Source organism: Arachis stenosperma, chromosome 1, assembly GCF_014773155.1.
Source record: "Arachis stenosperma cultivar V10309 chromosome 1, arast.V10309.gnm1.PFL2, whole genome shotgun sequence".
In the NCBI taxonomy this organism is placed as follows: Eukaryota; Viridiplantae; Streptophyta; class Magnoliopsida; order Fabales; family Fabaceae; genus Arachis; species Arachis stenosperma.
This window is the reverse complement of record NC_080377.1, coordinates 93,490,095-93,504,328: the sequence shown is the minus strand read 5'-3', so window position 1 is coordinate 93,504,328 and position 14,234 is coordinate 93,490,095. Positions and strand designations below refer to the sequence as shown.

Sequence of the window (14,234 nt, the reverse complement as noted above, 5' to 3'; positions counted from 1 at the left end):
TCTGAATGGAGCATCATAGGTATTTTCTATGATGGTCTCTCTGATCATGTGGAGTCACAAAACAAATACTAAAATTAAAAACAGAATCAAAAATAGCAGAAGAAACAGCACACCTTAGAGCAAGGGCTTACTTGCGTTTGAACACTAGTAAGGAGCATCTGGCTGGCGTTCAACGCCAGAACAGAGCATGAATCTAGCGTTGAACGCCAGAAACAAGCAACAATCTAGCGTTTGAATGCCAGGATTACACCCTGAGGAGAGCTGGCATTAAATGCCAGAAACAAGCATGGACCTGCGTTCAACGCCAGAAACATGCTGCAGACTGGCGTTGAATGCTCAAAACAAGCATAGAACTGGCGTTCAACGCCAGAAACAAGCATCAATCTGGCATTAAATGCCAGGATTGTATGTAGAGGGCATTTTACACGCCTCATTCGTGCAGGTATGTAAATCCTTGACACCTCAGGATCTGTGGATCCCACAGGATCATCTCAGGATCTGTGGACCTCACAGGATTCCTACCTACCTCAACTCACCCTCTCTCTTTTTCACATAATTCAATAAAAACTCTTCCCCAAAACCCTTCACCAATCACCTCAATCTCTCTTCCCCATCACCTCTTTACCACTCACATCCATCCACTCTTCCCCGTAAACCCCACATACCTTCAAATTTAAAATCCCTTTCCCACCCAAACCCACCCAATATGGCCGAACCTTAACCCCTCTCCCTCCACTATATAAACCCCTCTATCCTTCTTCATTTTTACACAACACAACCCTCTCTTCTTCCCCTTGGCCGAATACACATCTCTCCCTCTCTTCCATTTTCTTCTTCTTCTTCTTTTCTTTCTTCTCTTGCTCGAGGGCGAGCAATATTCTAAGTTTAGTGTGGTAAAAGCTTAGCTTTTTCATTTTTCCATAACCAATTATGGCACCTAAGGCCGGAGAAACCTCTAGAAAAGGGAAAGGGAAGACAAAAGCTTCCACCTCCGAGTCATGGGAAATGGAGAGATTCATCTCAAAGGTCCATCAAGACCACTTCTATGAAGTTGTGGCCAAGAAGAAGGTGATCCCTGAGGTCCCTTTCAAGCTCAAGAAAAATGAGTATCCGGAGATCCGACATGAGATCTAAAGAAGAGGTTGGGAAGTTCTGACCAACCCCATTCAACAAGTCGAAATCTTAATGGTTCAAGAGTTCTATGCCAATGCATGGATCACTAGGAACCATGATCAAAGTGTGAACCCGAATCCAAAGAATTATCTTACAATGGTTCGGGGAAAATACTTAGATTTCAGTCCGGAAAATGTAAAGTTGGCATTCAACTTGCCTATGATGCAAGAAAATGCACGCCCCTACACTAGAAGTGTCAACTTTGATCAAAGGTTGGACCAAGTCCTTATGGACATATGTGTGGAAGGAGCTCGATGAAAAAGAGACTCAAAAGGCAAACCGGTTCAATTAAGAAGACTGGACCTCAAGCCTGTGGCTAGAGGATGGTTGTAATTCGTCCAACGCTCCATCATCCCCACTAGCAACCAATCCGAAGTTACTATGGATCGGGCCATCATGATCCATAGCATCATGATTGGAGAGGAAGTAGAAGTTCATGAAGTCATCTCTCTTAAATTCTACAAAATAGCCGAAAAGTCCTCCACCATGGCAAGGCTAGCTTTTCGTTATCTTATTTGTCATCTATGTTACTCAGCTAGAGTTATCATAGAAGGAGACATCCTCATTGAAGAGGATAAACCCATCAATAAGAAGAGGATGTAGCAAACAAGAGAGCCCATTCAGGGATCTCAAGAGACACATGAGGAGGCTCATCATCAAGAAATCCCTGAGATGCCTCAAGGGATGTATTTTCCTCCAAATAACTATTGGAAACAACTCAACACTTCTCTAGAAGATTTGAGTTATAATATGGACCAACTAAGGGTGGAACATCAAGAACACTCCATCATTCTCCATGAGATTAGAGAAGATCAAAGAGCTATGAGGGAGGAGCAACAAAGGCAAGGAAGAGACATAGAAGAGCTCAAGGACATCGTTGGTCCTTCAAGGAGAAGGCGCCACCATCACTAAGGTAGACTCATTCCTTGTTCTTATTTCTCTGTTTTTCGGTTTTTATGCTATATGTTTGTTTATGTTTTGTGTCTCTACTTCATGATCATTAGTATTTAGTAACTATGTCTTAAGGCTATGAATAATTCCATGAATTCTTTACCTTTCTTAAATGAAAAATGTTTTTAATACAAAAGAACAAGAAGTACATGAATTTCGAAATTGTCCATGAAATTAGTTTAATTATATTGATGTGGTGACAATACTTTTTGTTTTTTGAATGAATGCTTGAACAGTGCATAATTTTGATCTTGTTGTTTATGAATGTTAAAATTGTTGGCTCTTGAAAGAATGATGAACAAAGAGAAATGTTACTGATAATCTGAAAAATCATGAATTTGATTCTTGTAGCAAGAAAAAGCAGTGAATAACAAAAGCTTGCGAAAAAAAATAGAAAGAAAAAGAAAAGCAAGCAGAAAAAGCCAATAGCCCTTAAAACCAAAAGGCAAGGGTAAAAAGGATCCAAGGCTTTGAGCATCAATGGATAGAAGGGCTTAAGGAAATAAAATCCAGGCCTAAACGGCTAAATCAAGCTGTCCCTAACCATGTGCTTGTGGCATGCAAGTCCAAGTGAAAAGCTTGAGACTGAGTGGTTAAAGTCATGATCCAAAGCAAAAGAGTGTGCTTAAGAGCTCTGGACACCTCTAACTGGGGACTTTAGCAAAGCTGAGTCACAATCTGAAAAGGTTCACCCAGTTATGTGTCTGTGGCATTTATGTATCCGATGGTAATACTAGAAAACAAAGTGCTTAGGGCCATGGCCAAGACTCATAAAAGTAGCTGTGTTCAAGAAATCAACATACTTAACTAGGAGAATCAATAACACTATCTGAAATTCTAAGTTCCTTTAGATGCCAATCATTCTAAACTTCAAAGGATAAAGTGCGATGCCAAAACTGTTCAGAAGCAAAAAGCTACAATTTAAGCAACAATTTAAGTTTGGTGTTGTGATGAGCAGATAATTTATACGCTTTTGGGCATTGTTTTTAGGTAGTTTTCAGTAGAATCTAGCTACTTTTAGGGATATTTTCATTAGTTTTTATGCTAAATTCACATTTCTAGACTTTACTATGAGTTTGTATTTTTTTCTGTGATTTCAGGTTTATTTTGGCTGAAATTGAGGGACCTGAGCAAAACTTTGATAAGAAGGCTGACAAAGGACTGCTGATGCTGTTGGATTCTGACCTCCCTGCACTCGAAATGGACAGAACTCCAAATGGCGTGCTCTCAATGGCGTTGGAAAGTAGACATCCAGAGCTTTCCAGCAATATACAATAGTCCATACTTTATTCGAGATTCGACGATGCAAACTGGCGTTCAGCGCCAGTTCCATGCTGCATTCTGGAGTAAAACGCCAGAAACACGTCACAAACCAGAGTTAAACGCCAAAAACACGTTACAACTTGGCGTTTAACTCCAAGAGAAGCCTCTGCACATGTAAAGCTCAAGCTCAGCCCAAGCACACACCAAAGTGGGCCCCGGAAGTGGATTTCTACACTTAGACTTATTTCTGTAAACCCTAGTAGCTAGTTTAGTATAAATAGAACTGTTTACTATTGTACTAAGGGTCCTTTTTCCCTAATTTCGAATTTCATATCATATTTTGGGGGCTGGCCATTCGGCCATGCCTGGACCACCATCACTTATGTATTTTCAACGGTGGAGTTTCTACACACCATAGATTAAGGGAGTGCAGCTCTGCTGTACCTCGAGTATTAATGCAATTACTACTATTTTCTATTCAATTCGGTTTATTTCTGTTCTAAGATATTCGTTGCACTTCAACATGATGAATGTGGTGTTTCGTGAAACTCATCATCATTCTCACCTATGAACGTGTGCTTGACAACCACTTCCATTCTACCTTAGACTGAACGCATATCTCTTGGATTCCTTGATCAGAGTCTTCGTGGTATAAGCTAGAATTGTTGGCGGCATTCATGAGAATCCGAAAAGTCTAAACCTTGTCTGTGGTATTCCAAGTAGGATTCAGGGATTGAATGATTGTGACGAGCTTCAAACTCGCGATTGTTGGGCGTGATGACAAACGCAAAAGAATCAATGGATTCTATTCCGACATGATCGAGAACCGACAGATGATTAGCCGTGCTGTGACAGAGCATTTGGACCATTTTCACTGAGAGGATGGGATGTAGCCATTGACAACGGTGATGCCCTACATATAGCTTGCCATAGAAAGGAATAAGAAGGATTAGATGAAGGTAGTAGGAAAGCAGAGATTCAGAAGGAGCACAGCATCTTCATACGTTTATCTGAAATTCCCACCAATGATCTACATAAGTATCTTTATCTTTATTTTATGCTTTATTTATTATTATTTTCGAAAACCATTATAAACCATTTGAATCCGCCTAACTGAGATTTACAAGATGACCATAACTTGCTTCATACCAACAATCTCCGTGGGATTCGACCCTTACTCACGTAAGGTATTACTTGGACGACCCAGTGCACTTGCTGGTTAGTTGTGCGAAGTTGTTACAAAGTGTGATTCACGTTTGAGAGCACCAAGCCCATTGGCGCCATTGTTGATGATCACAATTTTGTGCACCAGTCTCTGATGTTTAATCTTCACCTTTCAACAAGTTAAACACTTTGAGACATATTCTGCCACGTCATTCTTCATACCAGGCCACCAGAACATAGCCTTTTGATCATTATACATCTTGGTACTCCCAGGGTGGATCGAAAATCCGCTTTTATGTGCTTGGTGGACGAAATTGTGATTCCTTCTTTTCTAATTCGAAACAATCCCCGGTAATGGCTCCAAAAACTTGGTGCACAATACCATGGGGTAAAATCAACTTCACAGTCTCGTTCAACTAACCAGCAAGTGTACTGGGTCGTCCAAGTAATACCTTACGTGAGTAAGGGTCGAATCCACAGAGATTGTTGGTATGAAGCAAGCTATGGTCACCTTGTAGATCTCAGTCAGGCGGATTAAACATGATACTTGATTAGATTCAAATAATAAAATAGAAATAATAAAAAGGATAGAATACTTATGTAAATCAAGAGTGGGAATTTCAGATAAGCGTATGGAGATGCTGTGCTCCTCTTTGAAACTCTGCTTCACTATTCTCTCTTCCAATCCTTCTTACTCCTTTCCATGGCAAGCTTTGTGTAGGGCATCACCGTTGTCAGTGGCTACATCCCATCCTCGCAGTGAAAGCTAATGCTCACGCACTCTGTCACAGTACGGCCAATCACCGGTCGGTTCCCTCCCCTACTGGAATAGAATCCCTCTTTTGCGTCTGTCACTAACGCCCAGCAGGTTACAGGTTTGAAGCTCGTCACAGTCATTCAATCCTAGAATCCTACTCGGAATACCATAGACAAAGTTTAGACTTTCCGGATCCTCATGAATGCCGCCATCTATCTAACTTATACCACGAAGATTCTGTTGGGGAATCTAAGAGATACACATTCAAGCTCTGTTGCATGTAGAACGGAAGTGGTTGTCAATCACGCGCGTTCATGAGTGAGAATGATGATGAGGGTTATCCAACTCATCACATTCATCATGTTCTTGGGTACGAATGAATATCTTGGAATAAGAATAAATGAAGTTTATAAGATTATAAATAGTAATTGCATTGAAACTTGAGGTACAGCAGAGCTCCACACCCTTAATCTATGGTGTGTAGAAACTCCACTGTTGAAAATACATAAGTGAAAGGTTCAGGCATGGCCGAGAGGCCAGCCCCCAAAACGTGATCACTAGATCAAAATACAATCCAGGATAAAATTATGATAGTTAAATGTTCTATTTATAATAAACTAGCTCCTAGGGTTTACATGAGTAAGTAATTGATGCGTAAATCCACTTCCGGGGCCCACTTGGTGTATGTTTGGGCTGAGCTTGATCAATCCACGAGCTGAGGCTTCTCTTGGAGTTGAATTTCGAGTTATGATGTGTTTTGGGCGTTCAACTCCGGATCATGACGTTTTTCTGGCGTTTAACTTCGGATAGCAGCATGTACTTGGCGTTCAACGCCAAGTTACGTCGTCATTCTTCGAATAAAGTATGGACTATTATATATTGCTGGAAAGCTCTGGATGTCTACTTTCCAACGCCGTTGAGAGCGCGCCATTTGGAGTTCTGTAGCTCCAGAAAATCCATTTTGAGTGCAGGGAGGTCAGATTCCAACAGCATCAGCAGTCCTTTTGTCAGCCTTTTTCAAAGTTTTGCTCAAGTCCCTCAATTTCAGTCAGAATTTACCTGAAATCACAGAAAAATACACAAACTCATAGTAAAGTCCAGAAATGTGAATTTAACATAAAAACTAATGAAAACATCCCTAAAAGTAGCTTGAACTTACTAAAAACTACCTAAAAACAATGCCAAAAAGCGTATAAATTATCCGCTCATCACAACACCAAACTTAAATTATTGCTTGTCCCCAAGCAACTGAAAATCAAATAGGATAAAAAGAAGAGAATATACTATAAATTCCAGAATATCAATGAATATTAATTATAATTAAATGAGCGGGACTTTTAGCTTTTTGCTTCTGAACAGTTTTGGCATCTCACTTTTTCCTTTGAAGTTCAGAATGATTGGCTTCTCTAGGAACTTAGAATTTCGGATAGTGTTATTGACTTTCCTAGTTAAGCATGTTGATTCTTGAACACAGCTACTTATGAGTCTTGGCTGTGGCCCTAAGCACTTTGTTTTCCAGTATTACCACCGGATACATAAATGCCACAGACACATAACTGGGTGAACCTTTTCAGATTGTGACTTAGCTTTGCTAAAGTCCCCAGTTAGTGGTGTCCAGAGCTCTTAAGCACACTCTTTTGCCTTGGATCACGACTTTAACCACTTAGTCTCAAGCTTTTTACTTGGACCTTCATGACACAAGCACATGGTTAGGGACAGCTTGATTTAGCCGCTTAGGCCTGGATTTTATTTCCTTGGGCCCTCCTATCCATTGATGCTCAAAGCCTTGGATCCATTTTACCCTTGCCTTTTGGTTTTAAGGGTTATTGGCTTTTTCTACTGCTTCTTCTTTTTCTATATACTCTTTTTAGATCCCCCTTTTTTTTTCACTGCTTTTTCTTGCTTCAAGAATCAATTTCATGATTTTTCAGATCCTCAATAACATTTCTCCTTGTTCATCATTCTTTCAAGAGCCAACAATTTTAACACTCATAAACAGCAAGATCAAAAGACATATGCACTGTTCAAGCATTCATTCAGAAAACAAAAAGTATTGTCACCACATCAATATAATTAAATTAAATTCAAGGATAAATTCGAAATTTATGTACTTCTTGTTCTTTTGAATTAAAACATTTTTCATTTAAGAGAGGTGAAGGATTCATGGAATTATTCATAATCTTTAAGGCATAGTTACTACATACTAATGATCATGAAGTAGATAAACATATAAAAAAAACGAAAAGTAGGAAAAAAATTTTAGAACAAGGAATGAGTCCACCTGAGTGAGGGTGGCGCCTTCTTGAAGATCCAATGGTGCTTTTTGAGCTCCTTTATGTCTCTTCCTTGCTTCTGTTGCATGATCCCTAGTGATTTTGGTGTTTTTAACATTATTTGCTCCCAATAGTTGTGTGGAGGATAATTTATCCCCTGAGGTATCTCAGGGATCTCTTGATTTGCAGCCACGTGTTCTACCACTGAGCTATGACGGCTTATATTAGTCTTTCCATCTCCCATGACTCAGAGGTGGAAGCTTTTGTCTTTTTCCTTGTTCCTGCTCATATAGGGAAGAAGAGAACAAGAAAAGAAAGTGGAATCATCTATGTCACAGTATAGAGATTCCTTTATGTTAGTAGAAGAAGAAAGGGAAGAAGAGTGAAGAAGAATGGGTAAGGATAGAGGTGGTGATTTGAGATGAAGAAAAGTGAAGAGAAGTGTTAGTAAATAAATAAATTAAAATAGAATAAGAAAAGAGAGGGAGAATTTTCGAAAATAATTTTGAAAAAGGGGTTAGTAATTTTGAAAATTAAAGATAAGATAAGATTAAAATTAAAATTTAAAACAAAAAGAATTTTTGAAAAAGAGGTGAGATATTTTCGAAAATTAGAGAGGGAAAAGTAGTTAGGTGGTTTTGAAAAAGATAAGAAACAAACAACAAGTTAGTTAGTTAATTGAAAAAGATTTGAAATCAAATTTGAAAAGATAAGAAGATAAGAAGTTAGAAAAGATATTTAAAAAAAAATTTTTTTTTTTTGAAAAAGATAAAATTTAAAAAAAAAATATGATATAAAAGATATGATTTAAAAAAGATATGGTTTTGAAAAGATAAGATTGAAATTAGTTTTGAAAAAGATTTGAATTTTAAAATCACAATTAATGACTTGACTCACAAGAAATCACAAGATATGATTCTAGAACTTTAAAATTTGAATCTTTCTTAACAAGAAAGTAACAAACTTGAAATTTTTGAATCAAAACATTAATTTTTGATGCAATTTTCGATAATATGATGTAAAGATAAGAAAAAGATTTTGAAAATATTTGAAAAAGATTTTTGAAATTTTCGAAAATGATGAAAAAAATGGAAAAGATATGATTTTTGAAAAAAATTTTAAAAAGATAAGATTTAAAAAGATAAGATATTTTTTTGATTTTTGAAATTTTTTTTTTTATGAGAGAGAAAAACACTAAAAATACTCAATGCATGAAAATTTTGGATCAAAACACATGATGTATGCAAGAACACTATGAAGGTCAAGATGAACACCAAGAACACTTTGAAGATCATGATGAACATCAAGAACATATTTTTGAAAAATTTTCAAGAAAAGAAAACATGCAAGACACCAAACTTAGAAATTTTTCATGTTTAGACTCTATGAATGCAAGAATGCATATAAAAAACACCATACAACACAAAACAAGAAAATATGAAGATCAAACAAGAAAGTTCATCAAGAACAACTTGAAGATCATGATGAATGCTATGAATGCATGAATTTTTCGAAAATTTTATGCAAGAAAAAGATGAACATGCAATTGACACCAAACTTATGACTTGACACAAGACTCAAACAAGAAACACAAAATATTTTTGATTTTTATGATTTTTCTAATTTTTTTGTATTTTATTTGATTTTTTTCGTAAAAATTATAGAGAAAATAAAATAAGAAATTCAAAATTTTTAATATGAATTCCAGGAATCATGCAATGTTAGTCTAAAGCTTCGGTCCAGGAATTAGACATGGCTTAATAGCCAGCCAAGCTTTCAATGAAAGCTCCAGTCCAAAACACTAGACATGGCCAATGGCCAGCCAAGCCTTAAGTGACAAATCAAGCATACAGCAGTTGATATTTCATCCAACTTTATATACTTATTATTGGAAGCCTCAGTCCAAAAGAATTAGACATGGCTTTACAGCCAGCCAGGCTTCAACATTTTTCATGAAGCTCTAGAATTCATTCTTTAAAAATTTAGAATAAATTTTCGAAAACATATTAGAAAAGATTTGAAAAAATTTTTTTTTTTGAAAAATAAAACAAAAAATAAATTACCTAATCTGAGGAACAAGATGAACCGTCAGTTGTCCATACTCGAACAATCCCCGGCAACGGCGCCAAAAACTTGGTGGACGAAATTGTGATTCCTTCTTTTCTAATTCGAAACAATCCCCGGTAATGGCTCCAAAAACTTGGTGCACAATACCATGGGGTAAAATCAACTTCACAGTCTCGTTCAACTAACCAGCAAGTGTACTGGGTCGTCCAAGTAATACCTTACGTGAGTAAGGGTCGAATCCACAGAGATTGTTGGTATGAAGTAAGCTATGGTCACCTTGTAGATCTCAGTCAGGCGGATTAAACATGATACTTGATTAGATTCAAATAATAAAATAGAAATAATAAAAAGGATAGAATACTTATGTAAATCAAGAGTGGGAATTTCAGATAAGCGTATGGAGATGCTGTGCTCCTCTTTGAAACTCTGCTTCACTATTCTCTCTTCCAATCATTCTTACTCCTTTCCATGGCAAGCTTTGTGTAGGGCATCACCGTTGTCAGTGGCTACATCCCATCCTCGCAGTGAAAGCTAATGCTCACGCACTCTGTCACAGTACGGCCAATCACCGGTCGGTTCCCTCCCCTACTGGAATAGAATCCCTCTTTTGCGTCTGTCACTAACGCCCAGCAGGTTACAGGTTTGAAGCTCGTCACAGTCATTCAATCCTAGAATCCTACTCGGAATACCATAGACAAAGTTTAGACTTTCCGGATCCTCATGAATGCCGCCATCTATCTAACTTATACCACGAAGATTCTGTTGGGGAATCTAAGAGATACACATTCAAGCTCTGTTGCATGTAGAACGGAAGTGGTTGTCAATCACGCGCGTTCATGAGTGAGAATGATGATGAGGGTTATCCAACTCATCACATTCATCATGTTCTTGGGTACGAATGAATATCTTGGAATAAGAATAAATGAAGTTTATAAGATTATAAATAGTAATTGCATTGAAACTTGAGGTACAGCAGAGCTCCACACCCTTAATCTATGGTGTGTAGAAACTCCACTGTTGAAAATACATAAGTGAAAGGTTCAGGCATGGCCGAGAGGCCAGCCCCCAAAACGTGATCACTAGATCAAAATACAATCCAGGATAAAATTATGATAGTTAAATGTTCTATTTATAATAAACTAGCTCCTAGGGTTTACATGAGTAAGTAATTGATGCGTAAATCCACTTCCGGGGCCCACTTGGTGTATGTTTGGGCTGAGCTTGATCAATCCACGAGCTGAGGCTTCTCTTGGAGTTGAATTTCGAGTTATGATGTGTTTTGGGCGTTCAACTCCGGATCATGACGTTTTTCTGGCGTTTAACTTCGGATAGCAGCATGTACTTGGCGTTCAACGCCAAGTTACGTCGTCATTCTTCGAATAAAGTATGGACTATTATATATTGCTGGAAAGCTCTGGATGTCTACTTTCCAACGCCGTTGAGAGCGCGCCATTTGGAGTTCTGTAGCTCCAGAAAATCCATTTTGAGTGCAGGGAGGTCAGATTCCAACAGCATCAGCAGTCCTTTTGTCAGCCTTTTTCAGAGTTTTGCTCAAGTCCCTCAATTTCAGTCAGAATTTACCTGAAACCACAGAAAAATACACAAACTCATAGTAAAGTCCAGAAATGTGAATTTAACATAAAAACTAATGAAAACATCCCTAAAAGTAGCTTGAACTTACTAAAAACTACCTAAAAACAATGCCAAAAAGCGTATAAATTATCCGCTCATCAGTGCTCCCTTCAATATATCTTGCCACAAAGTCCCTACATCCGGCACAGTGATCCTACCCTTAAACCTCCATAATCCATCTTGATCCTCGGACACTCTCCACTACTTTCCTTGATCAATGGCCGGCAACACCTTCGATAACGCATCATCATTTTGATGAGCCTTCGGGAGTTCGGATCTAAAATCACTTGAGATCTGTAGTTGGCTCAAACATAGAGTTCCATCCACTTCTTGGACGTCGATCTTTAGACTCTCGAATGCCTTGAACAACTCCTCTTCTCGAAGCATCATCCAAGAAGCATACAGCGATTTCCAGCTTAGTGCATCCGCTACGACATTCGCCTTCCCCGGATCGTAACTCAACTCAAAGTCGTAATCCTTCAGTAACTCCATCCACCTCCTCTGCCTCATATTAAATTCTTTCTGATCAAAGAGGTATTTCAAGCTCTTGAGATCAGAGAAAACTTGGAACTTAACTCCAAAGAGGTAATGCCTCCACACCTTCAATGCAAACACAACTGCAGCAAGTTCTAGGTCGTGCGTCAGGTAATTAACCTCGTGAGGTCTCAACTGCATCAGCATGCACCCCAAACCCTTTAATGAGGCATCACAATACACCTCAAATGGTTCATTCGGTTCAGGTAATACCAACACAGACGCAGTAGTTAACTTTTGCTTCAACGCTTGAAAACTCTCCTCACACTCGGAATTCCAATCGAACGGCGCGTCCTTACGGGTTAACTTCGTCAATGGCAAAGCCAATTGTGAGAATCCTTTAATGAATCTCCGATAGTAGCCAGCTAATCCCAGAAAACTCCTTATCTCGGTAACTGAGGTCGGTCGTTTCCACTCCATCACTGCTTCCACTTTGGCATGATCTATTGTTATACCCTTTTTACTCACTACGTGACCCAAGAACTTCACCTCACATTTCTAGAACTCGCATTTAGATAGCTTCGCATAGAGTTTATTCTCTTTTAGTATCTGCAACACGGTCCTCAAGTGCTCCACATGCTCCTCTTCAGTCTTGGAATAAACTAGTATGTCATTAATGAAGACAAGAACCAATTTATCCAAAAATGGACGGAAGATCTTGTTCATATAATCCATAAACACTGCAGGAGCATTTGTCAATCCGAAAGACATTACAGTGTACTCGTAGTGACCATAACAAGTCCTGAAAAGCGGTCTTAGGGATGTCCTCATCTCTCACCCTTATCTGGTGATAACTGGATCACAAATCAATCTTGGAGAACACTCCGGCTCCTTGTAACTGGTCCATGAGGTCGTCCATCCTTGGTAGTGGATACTTATTCTTTATTGTGACCTTGTTCAGTTGCCGATAATCCACACAAAATTGTATACTTCTGTCTTTCTTCTTCACCAATAACACTGGCGCTCCCCACGGAGAAACACTCGGTCAGATAAAATTCTTACCCAGAAGATCCTCGAGTTGAGATTTCAGCTCGGCCATCTCTAGCGGTGACATCCTATAAGGAGCAATTGAGATTGGCCCTGTTCTTAGCACCAACTTGATCACAAATTCAACCTCTCAATGAGGCGGAAACTCCTCAGTGTCATCAGGAAATACTTCAGGAAACTCACATACAACCGGAATCTGTTCTAAGTTTTGATCATCACTCGAGACGCCTGCGGTTAACAATAGAATGCCTTGACATTTAGCCCCCGAACAATTCACTATCATGGAATTCAAGTAATAGTTATTTACCACAATCGGCCCTTCTGTATCTTCCGATATGAAGTACACTAATTTTGCAGAATAGTCGAGTAGAACGTGGTTCTTGGACAACCAGTCCAACCCCAAGATAAGATCAAGACCTACCATCGGCAAACAGACTAAATTGTGTACAAAGTCACGCTGCTTGACCCTAAAGGAAACTTGCGGACATCCAAGCCTAGTTACCATGGCTTCATGGGTGGCATTATACACCTTCAGGTCATAACCTAACGTTACGATCTTCAACTCTAACTCACTAGCCTTCTCAAATTCAATGAATGAATGCAATGCTCTAGAATCAAACAAAGCATTTAAAACTTGACCCGCTATTTCACATTTACCTCGGATAAGTGTCTCGGACCCCTCGGCCCCTATAGCTAAAGTAGTGAACACCCGACCAGGTTGCTGTGCTCTCCCTGCACCTATCTCTGCTTCTCCGGACAGTTGGAGGCTTTATGCCCCGGCTTCCCACATGAGTAGCATAGACCCCAACAGCCTTACATGGACACCAGGATGGTAATTCCCACATCTAGTGCAAGCTTGCTCATTCAAAGGTTGCTTCCCAAATCTTCTCCCTGAAGCATTGTTGTTGTTGTTGTTGGGCCTTCTGAAGCTGTTCTGACCCTGAGTCCTCTGTGGTACAAAACCTCCCCGCATGAAAGGCGGGCCTCTAGGAGTAAAACTCTTCCCTCGATTAAGTGAAAGTGACCCCCTCTGGCTTCCTCTCTCTACAGATGCCTTCTTCACACACTCTTTCGTAACTCTGCTTTTGTTTACCAACTCGAAAAAAGTCCTAATCTCCATAGGCCCTACGGAACTGTAGATGTCACTTCGGAGTCCTCCTCTGTATTTGATACATTTTCACTCCTCAAAGTCCCCCGGAGCTCCTTGACACATATGGGAGAACCTAAATAACTCCTCAAACTTGTCTGTGTACTCAGATACAGTTATCATACCCTGCTTCAGCTGCAGTAGTTCGAGTTCCTTGGCCGTCCTAGCGGAGGTCAGAAAGTACTTCTTGTAGAATTCCTCTTGAAAGGTATCCCAGGTGATAGGGTCATCACCTTGCTGTATGATACGTCGGGTCCCCTGCCACCAATGTGACGCTTCTCCAGTG

General features: G+C 39.3%; 1 protein-coding gene across 1 annotated transcript; it reads right to left on the bottom strand.

Moving 5' to 3' along the window:
* Positions 1–12,931: 12,931 nt before the first annotated feature.
* On the bottom strand, positions 12,932–13,921 carry LOC130982193 (uncharacterized). The gene is made up of 2 exons (XM_057906085.1): positions 13,605–13,921; positions 12,932–13,409 (listed from the first exon to the last, which is right to left on the bottom strand). Exons 1-2 carry the CDS (start codon positions 13,919–13,921, stop codon positions 12,932–12,934), a joined length of 795 nt encoding a protein of 264 aa, XP_057762068.1.
* Between the last annotated feature and the right edge of the window lie 313 nt (positions 13,922–14,234).